Source organism: Rattus norvegicus, chromosome 9 (genome assembly GCF_036323735.1).
Source record: "Rattus norvegicus strain BN/NHsdMcwi chromosome 9, GRCr8, whole genome shotgun sequence".
NCBI lineage: Eukaryota > Metazoa > Chordata > Mammalia > Rodentia > Muridae > Rattus > Rattus norvegicus.
The window spans coordinates 68852680-68870894 of NC_086027.1; the positions used below are offsets into that span (position 1 = coordinate 68852680).

At 40.2% G+C, this 18215-nt stretch overlaps 1 protein-coding gene across 3 annotated transcripts in view; it reads left to right on the forward strand.

Annotated features, from left to right (window-relative positions):
- Fam117b (family with sequence similarity 117, member B) overlaps nucleotides 1–18215 on the forward strand; it is a 68210-nt gene that overhangs the window by 18346 nt on the left and 31649 nt on the right. For all 3 annotated transcript variants that reach the window (XM_039083858.2, NM_001108797.2, XM_039083860.2), the window contains exon 2: nucleotides 17012–17163. In XM_039083858.2, the coding sequence (XP_038939786.1) occupies nucleotides 17012–17163 (152 nt within the window). The remainder of the gene's footprint in view (nucleotides 1–17011; nucleotides 17164–18215) is intronic.

Genomic DNA, 18215 nt, shown 5'->3' on the forward strand with positions numbered 1-18215 from the left:
GGTTGGTTAGTGATAATTCTCTTCCTAGTGACCCCAGTGCACCCATAGCAGATGGCTCACAACCACTTGTAATTCAAGCTCCAAAGGATTCGATGCCCTTCTGGCCCCCTTCAGGAACTTAAACGCACATGGCATATATTTCATACAGACAAATATGCATGCACATATGTAAAAGTAACAATACATAAAAAAGTTGATATATATGAGAGTAGATTCTGAAGGTTTTATTTTCTGTATCAGCAAAGACAGAGAAGGGAAAAGGATAATATAATTGGATGTATGCTTCTAAAGTAGACTCTCATTTCATTAATGAAAATGCCTGGGACCAGAGAACAGAGTAGTAAGAATTTAGTATTTCACAGGACTGGAGAGAGAGATAGCTCAGTGAGTAAAAGGAGTTGCAGCTAAGTCTGCTGTTCTGAGTTCCACCTCTAGAACCCACACATTGGAAAGAGAGGACTAACTCCTTCATGTTGTCTTCTGACCTCATGTGCTTTGTGGTATGTGGGTGTGTACACAGGTATCGTACATGCATAAACAGATACTTTTGTTTTTTTCTTTTAAAGCCTTATATAGCTTTGACTACCTTGGAACTTGCTATGTAGATCAGGCTGGTCTTGAACCTAAATCATAGAGATCTGTCTATCAATGCTTCCCAAGCACTGGAATTAAAGGCATAACCAACATGCCCAGCTCACTTTACATCTTACTTTGAGGATCATTTCAATATAATCTTAGAGTATTATATGATAAAATTCATCCATTATATCCCTATTATAAATAGGTATCGAATTAAGCTGATGATTTTAAGGATCACAAAAATAGGGCATTATAGAGTATAGAATTCCTTCTCGATTCTGTTTCTGGTTGAAGGATAGTGATTAGTCAGTGATAAATCAAAGGGCAGAATGATCTGGAAAAGTTGCTAGACTTGGTTAGAAAATAGGGACTGTTAGATAAAACTATTTTTCCAGCCTTTTAAGTCCACATCTGTGGTAAATAAACTCTTGATGTTGAGACTGAAATTTCAGAACAGCCTTCACATATAAAGCAGTGTTTTTGTGCCTTTGATTCCAGCACTTGGGAGGCAAGTGCCGGCAGATTGGGAGTTCAAGGCCAACTGAGTAAGTTCTGGGACATCCAGGGCTACACAGAGAAACTGTGCCTGAGGAAGGAAGGAAGGAAGGAGAGAGAAAGAAAGAGTAAAGAAAGCAGTAGTAGCTGGTGGTGGTAGAGCACACTTTTTTTTTGGTCTTTTTTTTCCTTCAGAGCTGAGGACAGAACCCAGGGCCTTGCGCTTGCTAGGCAAGCGCTCTACCATTGAGCTAAATCCCCAACCCCAGAGCACACATTTAATCCCAGCACTCAGGTAGCAGAGGCAGACAGGTGTCTGAGTTTGAGGCCAGCCTCACAAAAACAAAGCAGTGCTGGTTCTAGCACGGGGATGTGGGGACCCCCTTTAGTCTTAAAAAAAAGTACATGCTTTTCTGTACCAATCATGTAATTCATATGGATGCATTTTGGTTTTAGTGCCACGTGTGTGTAAATCTGGATTGTCCTGTTCTATTCTCAGGAAAAACATTAAATCCTACTAAAGTTGAAAATAAGCAAAGAGTTGTTTGCTGCTAATGCGTGTATTTGTGGGATTAAAGCAGAAGACGTTTTCCTCTTAAATTATTTTTTTTTTCTGGAAGCTATTCTGTTAACTGAATCAAACGAATTAGAAAAAATTATTTTGGAGGTAATTTTGGCAAAGATAGAACATAACTAAGAAAAAAATGTTCTTTATATTGTTTTAGGTGGAATTTTTAGGCATGTCATTGTGAAAGTATTTCTTTCAACCATCCTCAGAAAGGAAAAGAATACACCAGATGAACATTGCTTTTTCACTTGTTCTGGAGAGGGCAGGGTATGTGGTGGTTGTTAGCTCGTAGCTCAGGCTGCCCTGGACCTTATGATCTTTGTGCCTCTCAAGTGAAGGGAGCACAAGTGCTTTCGTGGATTCCTTCCTCATTAGTCTTTTAAATCTTTAACCATGAGTACTTTATTGGGCTAAAAAAGCCAGAGCAGCATTAAAGCAGATTGCCTCATGATTTATTTGACTCTCTTTGTTGTTGGCTACCGTGGTGGTTTTCCAGCCTTTTTTTTTTTTCTTTTTTCTTTATTCTTTTTTCTTTTTTTCAGAGCTGGGGACCGAACCCAGGGCCTTGCAACCCTAGGCAAGCGCTCTACCGCTGAGCTAAATCCCCAACCCCGGTCTTCCAGCCTTTAAACCCAGTAGAATGATAGTAGGATTGAAGAGTCTCTGAGCATCTAAGAATGGTAAGGTCTGATGACAGGGATGAAATGCTTTCCAGGATACTTTTACTGAATGATTCATGTGTGTTTCTGTTGGCTTCATTCTCTCTAAATTTGAGTATTCATTAGCACTGTTAAACAAATGGTGCTGTTAGATCCACTTTTGTTGTTGGGGAAACACGTGATAATCAAGTAAAGAGAACCCTCTTTTCTCAGGAAGTTTTTAACCCTGGAACTCTTCCCACCAGAGATGGTTGCAGACAATTGTAGATTAGTGTTTCCATCTGTGAGGTCCAGAGGCACACAGCTTCTTTTTTTTTTTTTTTTTTCTTCTTTTTTCCGGAGCTGGGGACCGAACCCAGGGCCTTGCGCTTCCTAGGCAAGCGCTCTACCACTGAGCTAAATCCCCAACCCCGCACAGCTTCTTTGTAACCAGTTCAAGCCAGAACACTTCTAAGGAAGGAAGGACTGTGGTAGATTGTGAGCCCAGAGTCAAATTGTATCTGTAGAAGGATGAGTGTTACTAGTAACTAAGCCTGATCAGGCACTCACCGAGTTCAGGGGCGGGAGCTTGTTACCAGAGGATGGGAAGAACTTCAGGAAGTGTATGCACTGGGCAGGCAAAGGTATTAATGAGCTCTACTACAATGCTTGCTTGCACTTTGAAATTCGATTTCTTATATTTAAAGCTTCAAAGAGGGTTTGGTGAAGAAGTCCTCTCCCTTTGACATTTTTCTTTTTGTTCTAGCATAGAACGGAGAATTTCTTTTTAGCAGTTATAGCTTTATCTCAGTGTGCTTGTGTGCTTCCTGACTGCAAATTTAAGCTTGCTTAAGTTCTTTTCCTTAACAAAACTATGGTATTTTTAAAAACTGTCTCTGCCGTATCTGTTGTTCGTTTTTTCTGTGGACGTGAGTGAACTTAGAGAGCAACAACCATGACACAGCCTGAATTCTATCCTGTCTTGAAATTTCCTCTACCTCACATACAGCAAAATACAAAATGAAAATAAAAATACAGTTTATCTAGGGTTAAGCAAGCACCCTGTGATTTCCAACATCTATGGAGGGGCACCTTAGACTATGTCTCCTGAAGATAAAGAAGGGACACTGTAAATTTAGATAGTGATTTGTACGTGTGTGAGTGGATGCTTGGGTATGTGGGGGGGAGGTGCGGAAGCTAGAGGACAACCTCAGGTGTCCACTATCAACTTTATTTTTTTGACTGGGGCAGCGCTGGGGATGCATTGCTCTCTGTCCTGGAATTTACCTGATAGGTTTGTGGCTGACCTCTGGTATCAATGTTTCTCCACTTTCCTGGTGCTAGGATTACAGGTGCTCCCCACATCCAGCAGGTTTACATAAGTAGATCCTTGTTGCAAGGCAAGCATTTTGCCAACTAAGCTCTCTCCCCAGCCCTGTAACAATCTCATTTTTTTTTTTTTTTTTTTTTTTTGGTTCTTTTTTTCGGAGCTGGGGACCGAACCCAGGGCCTTGCGCTTCCTAGGTAAGCGCTCTACCACTGAGCTAAATCCCCAGCCCAACAATCTCATTTTTAGCTGGGCATTGTAGTACATGCTTATAACCCCAGTACAAAAGGCTAAGGAAGGGAAGATCAGGGATTTGAGGTCAGTGTAGGCAGTATAACTAGGTTCAAAGGCTAGCTTGTGCTACATGACTCTGCCTCAAACTAAACAAAGGTAAAATGACATTTCTTCTTCCTTAGTTGAGAGTATACAATTGTATTGGTAGATGAATTGCAAATAGTAAAAGGCAATTGTTTTACTATCAACTTGACACAGCCTAGAGTCACCTGAGAATGGAGTCTGAAATGAAGGATTGCCTAGATCAGGGTTCAGGGATCTATTCGGAAAAAGAAATGGCAATATTGTAAGGGCCAGAGATGATGGGTGATTGAGTCCAAGGAAACAGTATCTTTCAGACACAATAGGACCTGTATACATATGAATTATTAGAGACTGGCAGCATGTGCAGATTCAAGCCTGGCTAGGTCCAAGTGCTAGGAGGGAGAACCAGGAAGCTAGCTGCAATTGATACCCACTTGCAAAGGAAAAAGTAGTTTTCTACAGTTGGATATCACTGGGTATAATAACCATACTTCAGGATAGGCCCCATTCCTGGGAGTATTTAGTCAACAGAAAATAAACTCAATGACATTTTTTGTAGACTTTTTGTCTCATACTGCTTTCGCTTCTGTTTGTTTTGTCTTGGTGGTCTTTTGCTTGTATGTTTTGGTTTTGTCCCCCATCCTCAACCCCCATTCCCTCATACAGGATTTTTCTCTGTAACCCTTAATGTCCTGGAATTTACTCTGTAGACCAGGCTGGCCCTCAAACTCACAGATTTGCTTGTTTCTGCCTCCCAAGTGCTGGGATTATAGATGTGCACCACCAACCACCACCCAGTTTGGTTTCTGTTTTTGCTGGAGTTTTTTTTTTTTTTGTGCGTGTATGTTTCTTGTTTTTGTTTATTTCTTTTTTAAAGAGAGGGCTAAAAAAGAGTAGGGTGTCGTTGAGTAGGTACGGAAGATCTGGGAAGAGATGGGGGAGGGGAAAAGCATGATCAGAATATGTTGTTTGAAAAGATGTTTTCAATTAAGCATTGTGTGTGGGAGGAGAGCAGTGGAAGAGTTATTGGACAGCTTCAGGGAGTCTGTTCTCTTCTTCACCGTATGGGTTCTAGGGATCTAACTCCTGTTATCAGGCTTCACAGCAAGTACCTTACTTGTTGAACCATCTCTCTGCTTGTCCCTTAGTTATTCTTGTATAGTTCAGGCCCACCTGCCTAGGGATATTGCCACCTACAGTATGCTAGACCCTTCCATATCTGTCATTAATCAAGACAATAATGTATAAACATGCTAGCAGGTCTGATTGAAGCACACGTTTTTGTTTTTTGTTTTGGGTCTTTTTTTTTTTTTTTTTTTGATACTACTTTATATAGTCCTATCTGTCCTGGAACTTGCTATGTAGACCAGCCTGGTCTTATATTCATGAGATCCTCCTGCCTCTCTCTGCCTTCTAAGTGTTGGAATTAATGGTGTGTACCACCATGCCTGGATTGAAGCATGAGGTTCTGCTTTTCGTGGTGAATTTAGGTTGTGTCATGTTGACAAAAACTAAGGCATGATGTAATCTCTTAGTTCAAGGTATTATTGTGATAATTAAATGAAGTAATGTGTGGAAAGCAATTAGACAATGTCTTGTAAGTGCTTATTGCTTGGTGTTCACTGTAGTCAGCTGTTTTGCTTTTTATTCTATAATTCTTGATTTCTAGAAAACTACAGCTATTAAAATAATTACTGAAGAGAAAGATTTATTTCTAGTTTTGGATGACCAACCATAAGTCAGTTGAATTTGGATTATGAGTCCTTGGACATGAAGGTAATTTTGTTTCTGGCTAATGTGGTGAAATCGTCTCTTTTATGTTAACAGAAAACCAAACAAAGGATAGGAAGCTGCCATTTTTTGTGGGTGTTCAAGACAGTGTATTGCAGAGAAAAGTGGAACACACTCAGATATGAGAGGGGCAGGTTTAAAGGAACTGCTGGGGAAGAAAACGCTGAAGGGCTGAGTGTGATGACCGTACTTAGGTGATAGTGGCCACAGAGACCATTGTGCCAGTCCACATCCTGGGTGAGCTTTGTATTGTTTCTTAAAGATTTGGAACAGACTGATTTTCTGAGGGGTAATGAGTCAACTGTTTTCAGATAGTAGCAACAGAGCCGTGATTCCTGTGCGGAGTGGAGCTGTAGTCAGGTGAATCTGTTGCTGTGGATGTATCCAGACACACATTCAGACTGCAGTGCATTCAGGGTCTCAGGACATGGCGCCTGATTAGATTGATGAGGTGGAAATAAAGTGGAGGGGAAATTGCAGTCACTGGAAAGAGCTGAACCAGTTTTCACAAGGGGGGAGTTGCATTAAAAAGACAATCTTTGGGGTTGGGGATTTAGCTCAGTGGTAGAGCGCTTGCCTAGGAAGCACAAGGCCATGGGTTTGGTCCCCAGCTCCGAAAAAAAGAAAAGAAAAAAAAAAAAAAAAAAAAGACAATCTTCGGAAGAGTCTCTTTTAGTGTTTGCTAAAGGAGTTTATGTAGAACTTATGTGCCCAAGGAGCAGGCTGGACAAGGAATGACCCAAGGGACCTCTGGGGTGAACAACTTTCCAAGCTAGGCGTTGTGTAAACACTGACCAGACAGTGCTATTTTGATCATCTGTGTGTTTAGTAGAGTCTCTAGAAGGACTGTGCCTTGGTAGTAGGGTTAAATTCTAGACAAAAGGTTATTCCCATTTTTTCTTAAAATAAGATCAAAACAAGGTTTAACAGATCAAGCTGATCTACAGATTTTATAACTGACTTTCAAAATAAAGCCCAGCAATCTCAAGAACATTGTAGTGTAGTGTTTGGAATCTATTTTAAAGTAATTTATTGAATGCAGGACTATGTGAATTGTGATGAAAAGATGATAGGATCAAAGAAATAGCAAGTGACATAAACAGACAAGTTTTATTTTTTTTTAAAAGATCTGATGGGATTTAAAGATTTATTTATGTTATGTATGTGAGTACACTGTTGCCATCTTCAGATACACCAGAGGAGGCCATCAGATCCCATTACAGATGGTTGTGAGCCACCACGTGGTTGCTGGGAATTGAACTCAGGATCTCTGGAAGAGCAACCAGTGTTCTTTTTTTTTTTTTTTTTTTTTTTTTGGTTCTTTTTTTTCGGAGCTGGGGACCGAACCCAGGGCCTTGTGCTTCCTAGGTAAGTGCTCTACCACTGAGCTAAATCCCCAGCCCCGCAACCAGTGTTCTTAACTGCTGAGCCATTTCTCCAGCCCAACAGACAAGTTTTATTTAGTTGTGTGTGCAAGTGTGAGAGAGAATGGATATGAGAGAGGTATGTGTGTATATGCATGTGTGGCTATGAGAGAGGTATGTGCATGTGGACATGTGTATGGAGTTCCAAGGACAACTTTATGGAGACTGATTTTAAAATTTTAGAGCAGAGATTGAAGGAACGGCCATTTAGAGCCTACCCCACATGTGGCCCATCTGTATACATCCACCAAAACTAGATAAGATTGATGAAGCTAAAACGTGCATGCTGAAAGGGACCGGATATAGATCTCTCCTGAGAGACACATCCAGAGCATGTCCAATACAGAGGTCAATGCTAGCAGCAAACCACTGAACTGAGAACAGTACCCCCTTTGGGGGAATTAGAGGAAGGATTGAAAGAGCTGAAGGGGCCTGCAACCCCATAAGAACAACAGTGCCAACTAACCAGAGCTTCCAGGGACTAAACCACTACCCAAAGACTATATACATGGATTGATCCAGGGCTCCAACTGCATATGTAGTAGAGGATGGCCTTGTTGGGGCACCGATGGAAGGGGAAGCCCTTGGTCCTGCCAAGGCTGGACCCCCAGTGCAGGGGAATATGGGGGTAAGGGAGGGTGGATGGGGGGCAGTCTTACGGGGTTGGGGAGGGGATAGGGGGCTTATGGACAGTAAACTGGGAAAGGGAATAACATTTGAAATGTAAATAAAGAAATATATCCAATTAAAAAAAGGAAAAAAAATATCAGCAAACTTGACGGCATAATGATAGAAACTACCTCGAAACATAAAGACTCAAAGAAGAATATTGGCGTAATTGTACTTCCAGAAGAAAGGTGGAAGGAAAAAAAATTTTAAAAATTAAAAAATTTCAACTTTATAAAAAGCTAAACTAACTGATTTAAGAAGTTCAATTAAGAATAAATTCAAGAATAAAAACATCATTTAAGGCCGATTTTAATTGAACAACTCAGAATGGGTAAAGTAGCTAAGAAAATATGTTATTGAGAAACAACAGAGATGACAGAGTTCTTGGCAAAACCAATATAAGAGAGAAAACATAATATAAGGCATATTTTGAAATGCTAGGAGGTAAACTGTAAATTTGTATAAAATGCCACACATAACCAAAATATCCTTTAAAGACAACGTACGTTTTCATATGTGGGAAATTGTCCTACAGGAAATAAAGATGGCTTTTGTGGGGAAGGAAAATGATACCAGATGGAGCCTTACCTAACAAAGGAATAAAGGGTACCAGGAGTAGCATATGAATACGATAAAGCATTTTATTATTTTTATTTCTTTAGACAATAATTGCTTTACCTGTGACTTACACAATACTGTGGCTCTATTTTATATGCTTAAGATCCATGACAACAATAATATAAAGGACGAGAGTGCAGTAGTGGGAAGACATAGTCTTATGCTGTATATAAAGTGACACAATTTATGTTGAAGTTGAACTGTGATAAGGTACGTGTACATATATTGAAAAGCTGTAGAACAAGCAAAACTTCAAAGAAAGGTAATTTGTGTGTCTGTAGATGTTTAGCTAGTTGTGAAAAGGGAAGAAAGGACAGATGGGACAAAGACAAAATAAATAGCAAGGTCATGGATTGACATGACAATATATTAGTTGGTCTAAATATTTCAACTAAGATACAGATTATCAACTGCATGTGGTGATACATGATTATAACTTTAGCAGTTTGTAAGTGGATGACTGAGGGTCAGAAGTTTAAGGCCAGTCACTGTTACACAGTGAGTTTGAAGCCAGCCTAGACTGTAGGAGACCCTGTCAAGGGAAAGAAAGAAAACCTTTAGGATATGTAATGTTATCAAGGAGGAAGATACATCCCATTTCTGCTGTAGTCTCCCTACACGGCCTGATTAGAGGGTCAGCTCTAAGGCTGAACTTGAAATCATTATCTTTACGTGTGTGGGTGTTTCACCTGCACCCCCTGGTGTGTGTACCACCTGCAGAGGTCAAAGAGGTCATAGGAGTCCCTGGAACTGGAGTACAGGTATTTGTAAGCCACCTTGTGGGTGCTGGGGTTTGAACCCAGGTCTTCTGGAAGAACAGATGGTGTTTTTTTTTTTTTTTTTGGTTCTTTTTTTCGGAGCTGGGGAGCGAACCCAGGGCCTTGCGCTTCCTAGGTAAGCGCTCTACCACTGAGCTAAATCCCCAGCCCCCAGATGGTGTTCTTAACTACTGAACCATCCTTGCTTCAGTAGGGCTAGAGTTTGGAGAGATGAGGCTGGTGGAGGGTTTTGAATTATTTGTAGTTTGCTCATGAATGGGATTGTGAGACTGTCTTCTGATCTTTTATTTCTTAGTCAGCAATTGGGTCTCCACTTCCATTCGCTCCTACCAAGATATCTCTGCTACCATAGGCACAGATCAATAGATAATCATTCATAAACCGAAGCCACCAAAGACTGTAGGGGAAAGTAAAACTTTCTTTTAAGGTGACTTACATATTTTTTACAGTTACAAAACCCTGTTTAATTGAGAACTTTCCCCTAGCCCCCAGGGTTTCTCTGTGTAGCCCTTGCAGTCTTAAAGCTCTCTGTAGACTACATTGGCCTCAAACTCCTCCATCTTCCTGCTTGCACCTTCCCAGTGCTGGGATTAAAGGTGTGTTCCACCACTGCCCAGCAACTCCAGATAGGACTAAGAAGGAAGAAAAACAAAACAAAAAACCACTAGGACAGGTCCTCATGGTGCACAGACATACATTCAGGCAAAATACCCATACATATAAAATGAATAAAATTTACATTTAAACCTAGAAAGACGTACTTATTGTATTAATTAAAGTGCTTATCAATAGAAGATGGCCTGTTAGAAATTTGGAGAGTGGCACTGTTAGGTTTACTTACGGTCCTTCTGTTTCTACACTTGAAAAGTACCCCCCCCCCATAAGTATATCTGCTACACCTTTTCTGCTTGTTGATTTTGTGGATAATAGAAAGCATAGCTTTTAAGCCAGTGCTTTGTCAAGTTGTACAGATATGGGGGTCTAACACTGTGGCAAAGGCTATAGAACCCGTGGAAAGGAGGCCAGGATTTAAGTGCTGTGCTGGTGCCATTGAAGGTATAGGGAACCAGTCTGTCCCAGCTGATGGTTGAGAGCTCTAAATTCCAAAGCCCAAGGCATTGATTATAAATTTCAGTGCCACACCCTGCCATGTGTAGTCTTTTCATAGGCTTTGTTTTTTCAAAAACAAGTTAAGGATGTTTGAGCCGTTGTTGGGTAGAAAACTGTCTGAGTTTGCTGCAAACAAACCCACCACATTTGGGATAAATGTTCTTTCATGTAACCAGGAATGTGTTGTTGTTTTTCCCTTAGTTACCCTTTTTGTGAGATTCTTTTCTATGTTAGGTGTCTTCTCACGAGATGAAGCAGAATTGCCACTTTACTCCATTGCTCTGTTGAGAAGCATAGGAACCTTGCCTTGAGTGAAGTCGCCACAGCACTTGGGAGTTTATCTCTTGGGCTTCGGTGACTGTTGAGGGAAGCTTTTCTAGAGGAATGACTTCTGAACCAAGATTGCAGGTTGAACATGGATTAGCCCAACTAAAGAAAGGAAGAGTGTGATGCTAGCAGAGAGGAAGACTTGGAAACATGGAGCACACCAAGGACTGCTATGGACATGGCTCTAGAGGGATTGAGGCTGGAGATAGATAATCTGCCACATTGTAAAGTCCCTTCCTTTGAATGTCCATATCAAGATTCCCCACCTCTCCATAACCTCTTCATAATTAATTAGGGCAACAGATCTGTCTGTTCTCAGGACTTGGTTGAAAGAATTATGACAAGGAAGGTGTATAAAGTGTTCTCAGCAGGCTGTGACTTACTTATATTTTCTAGGGCTTACCACATTGCCCCATAGGCCTTTAGTAAATGTTTACATGAGTGGTGTAAGGGAAAGCAGGGTTCGAAACAGAAAAATTTTTAAAGTTTTTTTTATAAAGATATTATTGTTATGGATCTTAATTATGAATATGTTTGAGTGTCTGTGTGAGGGTTCTTTTACATAAGTGCAGATTCCTGTGGAGGGCAGAGGCATCCAGTTCCCCTGGAGCTAGACCTAGATGCTGCCAGAGGTGTTTTCTCAGACTTAAATTCAGATCTCTATAAACCCAGTATGTGGCTTTAATTACTGAACCCCTATTACATCTATATTTTAAATTATATTTAATCTATTTGTGTGTATGTAAATATGTGCATGTTGAGGTGAGAGGACAGAGAGTGGGAGTCAGTTTTTATCTTTCACCATGTGATAAAACTCACATTGTCAGGCTTGGTGGCAAGCACTTTAATACAACAAACCATATTACAAGTTGAGCCGTCTCATTGACTGTAAGAAAATGCTTAGGATCTTTACTTGTGATCATACATAACTCTTCCTTTCGCTGTGACTATAAAAATAATAACTTGAATGATTTGGGCATATTTGATAGAAGTTTTAACTGTTGGGTAATTGGAAATCTTGAAATGAAATTAGGCCTGTTTATAAGGTTTGTTTGGCTGGTGTGCTGATGGGAACAGAAGCAGTGGCTGGTCTTCTTGGAGAAGTGTCCCAGACAACTTTAACTATTCAGCTTTCCACACACATACATGTTTGTGAATGATCTTTTTGCCCTAGATGACACAGTTTTCTTGCAACTATCTCATGTAGTTATTATTTAATTAGAACACACATGAACATGTGTATTTATTGCTTTTTATTTCTCATAATAATTCAGATACAGATTTTCTTGAATTTGTGGACATGACTTTTTAAAACGAGTTATTTATTTAGTTAGTTATGTATTTAGTTATTTAATGTATATGAGTGCTCTATTTGCGTTACACCTGCATGCCAGAAGAGGGCATCGGGTCCCATTACAGATGGTTGTGAGCCACCGTGTGGTTGCAGGGAATTGAACTCAGGACCTCTGGAAGAGCAGCTGGTGCTCTTAACCGCTGTGCCGTCTCTCCAGCTCCTATTTACTACTTTTTAAAAGATAAGTATGGCATACACTGTAGATTTCAGCAGTTGAGAAGCTGAAGCAGGAGGATAGCTTGGGCCTGTTGAAACCTGCTTGGGCAATACCATATCTCAAAAAAAAAAAAAAGTATAAAGCTCATATTAAAGTTAAATTTAAATTAACAAAGCTTACCCTCACCTGACCTCTCCCCCAAATTAAAAAGAGAAGAAAGAAAAATGATATTAGGTATTTCTGTAGAAACCATGACACAGTAAAGTCATGCATTGTAAATAGTAGACTCTTGTACTGAACCAGGTTGTGAGGCAAAATTCAGAGATATTATTTGTCCTAGTCAGGGTTACCATTGTTGTGATGAAACACCATGACAGAAAAAGCAAGTAAGGGAGGGAAGAGTTTACTTGGCTTAGTCTTTTACATCACTGTCAGTCATTGGAAAAGTCAGGATAGGAACTCAAGCAGGGCAGGAACCTGGAGGCAGGAGCTGATGCAGAGGCCATGGAGGGATGCTGCTTACTGGCTTGCTGCTTATGGCTTGCTCAGCCTGCTTTCTTATAGAACCCAGGACCAGCACCCCAGGAATAGCACCTCCCACAATGAACTGGGCCCTTCCACATCAATCACTAAGTAACAAAATGCCCCATACCTGGATTTTCTGGAGGCATTTTCTCAGTTGAGGCTCCCTCCTTTTCAGTGACTCTAGTTTGTGTGAAGCTGATGTAAAACTAGCCAGCTCATTATTTAATAATGTAAGTGCTTATGTAAAAATGAGAAAGTCACATTCATGGGATTTTGAAATGTAATTAAATATATTACAATTTTTACTTGGTGTGGCGGGGGACTGTCTGCCAGAGTGTGCAGGTGGTCGGAGGGCAACTTGCAGTATTAAGTTCTCTCCTTCCACCATGTTGGTTCTAGGAATCAACCTCTGGTTGTCAGGTTTGCTTGCTTTTAACCTGCTGAGCCTTCTCTTCAGACATTTTAGTATAACAGGGTTGGGGGGTTTTCTTTAGGGGTAACACTTGGCTGTATTTTGTTTCAGAGTTCTGTATCAGCAGATGAGTTTTACAGTGCTCACCTCATCTAGGATGAGATTATACTATTATCTCCTGTATTGCTTACTTTTCACATTGTTTTATAAAGTGCATGAAAGAAGGAAAGGAGGATTTACAGCACACAATTTGAGGACGTACAGTCTATCATGGCTGAAAGGTTGGTTGGTAGCAGCAGGCATTTGACTCTAGGAGCCTGCTCATATCTGGACAGATCAAGAAGACACAGAGCCAAAAACAGTCAGGAATGTGAACTTCAAGGCCTGCCCGGAAGTGACCCAGCTTCCTCCATCTAGGCCTTTCTCACAACCTCCCAGGGCAGCATAAGGAGCCTGTGGGGACATTGTGCATTTTGACATCTTTGAATGTGGTGTTCTGTCCAGGTAAGTTATGCAGAGTGTAACTTTGTCACTGTGAGTAGTAAGACACTGAACAGCACTGTGACGCTCTGAGTACCACAGAAGGTCTTTTGCTGTATGTGTTTAACACTGCCTTCACAGCACAGAAGCAGCCAGGCACAGTATGTAAATGTCTGTGTTACAATAAGGCTTTATTTATGGGTGCCAAAATTTGAATTTTATGTAATTTTTCTATATTTAAGGATAAGTTAATTCCTTTTCTAACCATTTAAAAATGTACATGTAAATTAGTAGGGTGAGGACCAGTTTTGGCCTGTAGCCTCCTAAACTTAGGTATAAACTATGAAAAATCCCAAGACCTAATAGTAATTTCTATACCTTTTCATCATTTTATTTAAAAACACAGTGCTTAGGTACAAAAAACAAACAAAAAACATCAGGCTTGGGAGGCAAAGACAGCCTCATCTACAGAGCTAGTTCCAGGATAGCCAGGGCTACATAGAGAAACCCTGTCTACTGGAAAAATAAAATCAAAAATCACATGTATGGTGCTAAGGCACTGAAGTTTATTTTGGTTTATCAAGGCTTGGTCTGTTTTGTTAACAGAATTAAAATGTAAACAATGATTTATGTATCAACTAGAATTGTGGGATTTACACCATCGTAGGCTTCTTTATAGTGAACAGTTTCTTCTGTGTGTACAGTGCATGCAGCATGCATTTGTACATGATGTTTGGTTTGTTTTTTTTTTTTCTTTTCCTTTTCTTTTTTTTCCGGAGCTGGGGACCGAACCCAGGGCCTTGCGCTTGCTAGGCAAGCACTCTACCACTGAGCCAAATTCTTAATCCCTGCATTTGTACATGTTTAAGAGAGTGTGTGTACATGAACGTAGAGACCAGAGGATGACATTGGGTGTCTTCGAGAAAAAAAACCTTGCTGGGTACCAGGAAAATAACCAGTTCTGTAGAAAACTGCTCATTCCCTAGAGATTTTGATTTGGTAATTTAGGGTGGGGTCCAGGAGTGTTCACTGATAGAAAAGAACCCCAAGAACTTGGATTCAAATTTTGATATTACAGGAAGCAGCAAGTTGCTGTCTGTCTTCTCTCGACCATACTACGTGTACCATGCTCCTTTTTCAAATGAGAAAACCTATTTAATTGATGCTAAATAAATGATAACACAAATGTGAACAAGGGGCATTAATGATTAAATTAGGGCTGGATTTCTGTTGTCCCTTTGATTCTCTGATTGCTTTGTATTTGCATATAAAATTGATCTTTCATTCTTAGAATTTTAGATCTTCATTCTTTTTCCTCTTAGTAGGAAATGTCTCCCTTCTGTAGTCCTCCTCCCATTAACACCCGCTTCTCAAGTGTGGCCTGTGATGTCATTCTTAGGACTCACCTCCTCCTTGCTCTGGCTGACTCTCATGTTTAACTACTGAGTCCCTTCAACTTGCTTATGGAGAATTCCCGTCCTTGTGATTCTTAAGAAACCCAGTTTTGGGTCACAGCATGGTCAAGGCCATTTTAGGAAATAAAAAGCAGCCAAGTTCTTGGGGCCAACAAGCATTGGGGATTTACCAGGGAGTAGAAGTTTGAAGCTGAATAATGGTACTTACTTGCTCTGTGTTCAGAGTTGGTGCAAGAGTTAAACACTCACTAGGCTGAATCTTATGCTTTTTTGTTTGTTCATTTTGTTTTTATTTCAGTCACCCTGATCTTAATTTTCAAAATGTCATCTTATTTTGGGTTGATTTTTGTTTTCAAGGTCTCTAAGTTAGTAGTTACTGTTCTGCTGTTACAGTTAACGCCTACTTGCAGTAGCTTACTTTGCTTCTTAGACTATTTGCTTCAGTTTCCTCCTTTCTGTGGTATTTTTCTTAAAAAAATAATAGTCAGAAACTGTCTCTGACAATCATCTCTGTCTGAGTCTCAGTGTTTTACCCTTTGTGTGTGTGAGGGAGTACATAGATACAGGGGCACATTTACCACAACAGATGTGTGGAGACAACTTTAGGAAGTCATTTTCCTGTTCCATCATGTGGGTGGTCTCTGGGGATGGAAGAGGTTGCCAGACTTGGTGGCAAATGCTTTTTACTTGCTGAGCTACCTTGCTGACCCAAGGTACCATAACTGTTAGTTTTCTTATTCCATAAAGTTACCTCAGTGTCTTCAGCTGCTGCTCTTACTGACAGAAGGAGTCATCCTTTCCTCTTGCGCTACTCTAAGGTTTATTTTGTTTTTGTTTGTTTGTTTAAATCCAAAGGAGCTTGTAATTTACCATGGTATGTCAAGATCCTGGTTAAGTTTCATTCTGAAGACTCTCTTCTGTTAGTTCTGGAAGACAATCATCACCATTTTGAACATTGTTTTTTTCTCACCGATTTACCCTCCTGAATCTACATTGCATACATACACAATAAATATCATTAATTTCCTTCTTCCATTTCTTTTTTTTTTTTTTTTTCGGAGCTGGGGACCGAACCCAGGGCCTTGCGCTTGCTAGGCAAGTGCTCTACCACTGAGCTAAATCCCCAACCCCCCTTCTTCCATTTCTTAAGTTTTGTTTGTATTTTTATTTATGTTTGTGTTAGCTTTTTGAATAATTTCTACTACCCAAAAGATTTAAATTTCTCAGTTCACTAATTCATTCTTGTAAGATTTCCCCCTTGTTTCTTGTTTTTTTCTTTGTGTGTGTGTGTGTGTGTGTGTGTGTGTGTGTGTGTGTGTGTGTGTGTTTGTTTGTTTGTTTTCAGAGTGGTGCTTAATATATAGCCTTCTGTGGCCTAGAAGTTGGGGTGTTGTAGACTAGCCTGGCCCTAAACTCACAGAGCTTCCTGCTTCAGCCCACCAGGTGGTAGAATTAATTACCCTACATACATTATATGATAGCTATGTATAGGACACACATGTCACAGCTTGCGTTATGTGGAGAGATCCAAAGACAGCTTTGTAGAGTTGATTCTTGATTTCATCTTTATATGGTTCTGGAAATTGGACTCAGGTCATCAGGCTTTATTGGCAACTGCTTTTAGCTGTTTTAAAACATTTTCACTGTTAGGGAGTTATTTGCCCATAGCTCTCTCTCAGTCAGGAAGTGATTTTCTAAGGGTCTTTATTAATATTTGTCTTCTTAGAGTCAGACTTAGAGTATGCATAGCTAGTTGCTAAAGAGAAATACTAGGCTAAAGGCTAAAGGTTCTGAAATATGAAATGATAGTATATAGCCCTTTGGAATCAACTGTGAGTTCTGTTGTCAACACCTTGCTTCTCTTGTTTTTATGGTCAGTGTTTTGGGTTGGGCTTTGCATATTGGCTTGTTCCTATTTGTTTATTTTTGCATATTTAAGTTGGAGAACTTCTGTCAAGCTTAAAACTTAGTTTCTGCTTTTCCTCTTAAACATTTTTAAAATTAACACTTTTGCTTTATACCTAGGTGACAAAACACGCCCACCTTCCTCCAGCCCCTCCAGCATTATCCGGCGTACTTCCTCCCTGGATACCCTTGCAGCTCCATACCTTGCTGGGCACTGGCCCCGAGACAGTCGTGGGCAAGCCACACCCTGCATGAGGGACAAGGCCACACAGGTAGGTTTCTTTTACTTGTTCTTCCCTGAAGCATTGAGTACACACCAGAATTTCCCCAGAAGCTTTTCAGAAGTACTACCTTCCGATATTCTGCTGGATTTGTTTAGACATAGATAATTGTGAACACAACTCCCCCCCCCCCTTTATTTCTTAGAAGTTAGGTTACAGTCTTACAATATTTTCATGTCTGGAATTTGGACTCAAAAGTTTGTAATAGGATTATTCTGCATGTCATTTATTTTTCAGAGTGGGAGAACTATATTTTCATATTGGGAGAACTATACTACATTGTTTTGTGTGTATGTGTGTTTGTGCTCACACATCTGCATGCTTATACCGTACAGTGCTAGAGTGCATATAGAAATCAGAGCACAAATCTGTGAAGTCAGTTCTCACTTTCCGACTTTACATGAACTCTAGGGATCAAACATGGTCAGCAGTGCACCGTCAGATACTGCCAAGCCCACTTACTGCCCATTGCTAATAGATCCCATAAGAGCAAACAGCTCAGTAAATGCTATTCTGAAAGGGATATGTCATACTTTTACCTCCATAACTAAAACTAACTAAAAGGATGTTAGAAAGTCATCATTTATAATTTATAAATTTATAGTTAAAGAATTGAAGTCCAGCCAGGTGGTGGTGGCACATGCCTTTAATCTCAGCATTTGGGAGATAGAGGCAGGTGAGCTCTGAGGCCAGCCTCGTCTACAGAATGAGTTCCAGGAAAGCCAGCGTTACACAGAGAAACCCTGTCTTGGAAAAAAAAAAGTTGGAGTCCAATATTGTACAAGTAGTTCATGATTGCATGCTAGTTTGGAGTTTGTTTTTATAGTATTACCACATTGTAATTAAGCATTTGTATAGTCATTTACCCATTGTTTTTCATACTTACTAGACAGTGAATCCCAGCAGGGTGAATCTGTGTCTGGCTTATTGTTGCTGTTTCTCAGGGTTCTACCAGGACAGTAAGTGCTTGAAGAGATTTCGAGGAGCATTTGCAAAGCAGTGGCTCAGCAGCACAGTGTTGCACTCTTGGTAATGGAGAACGA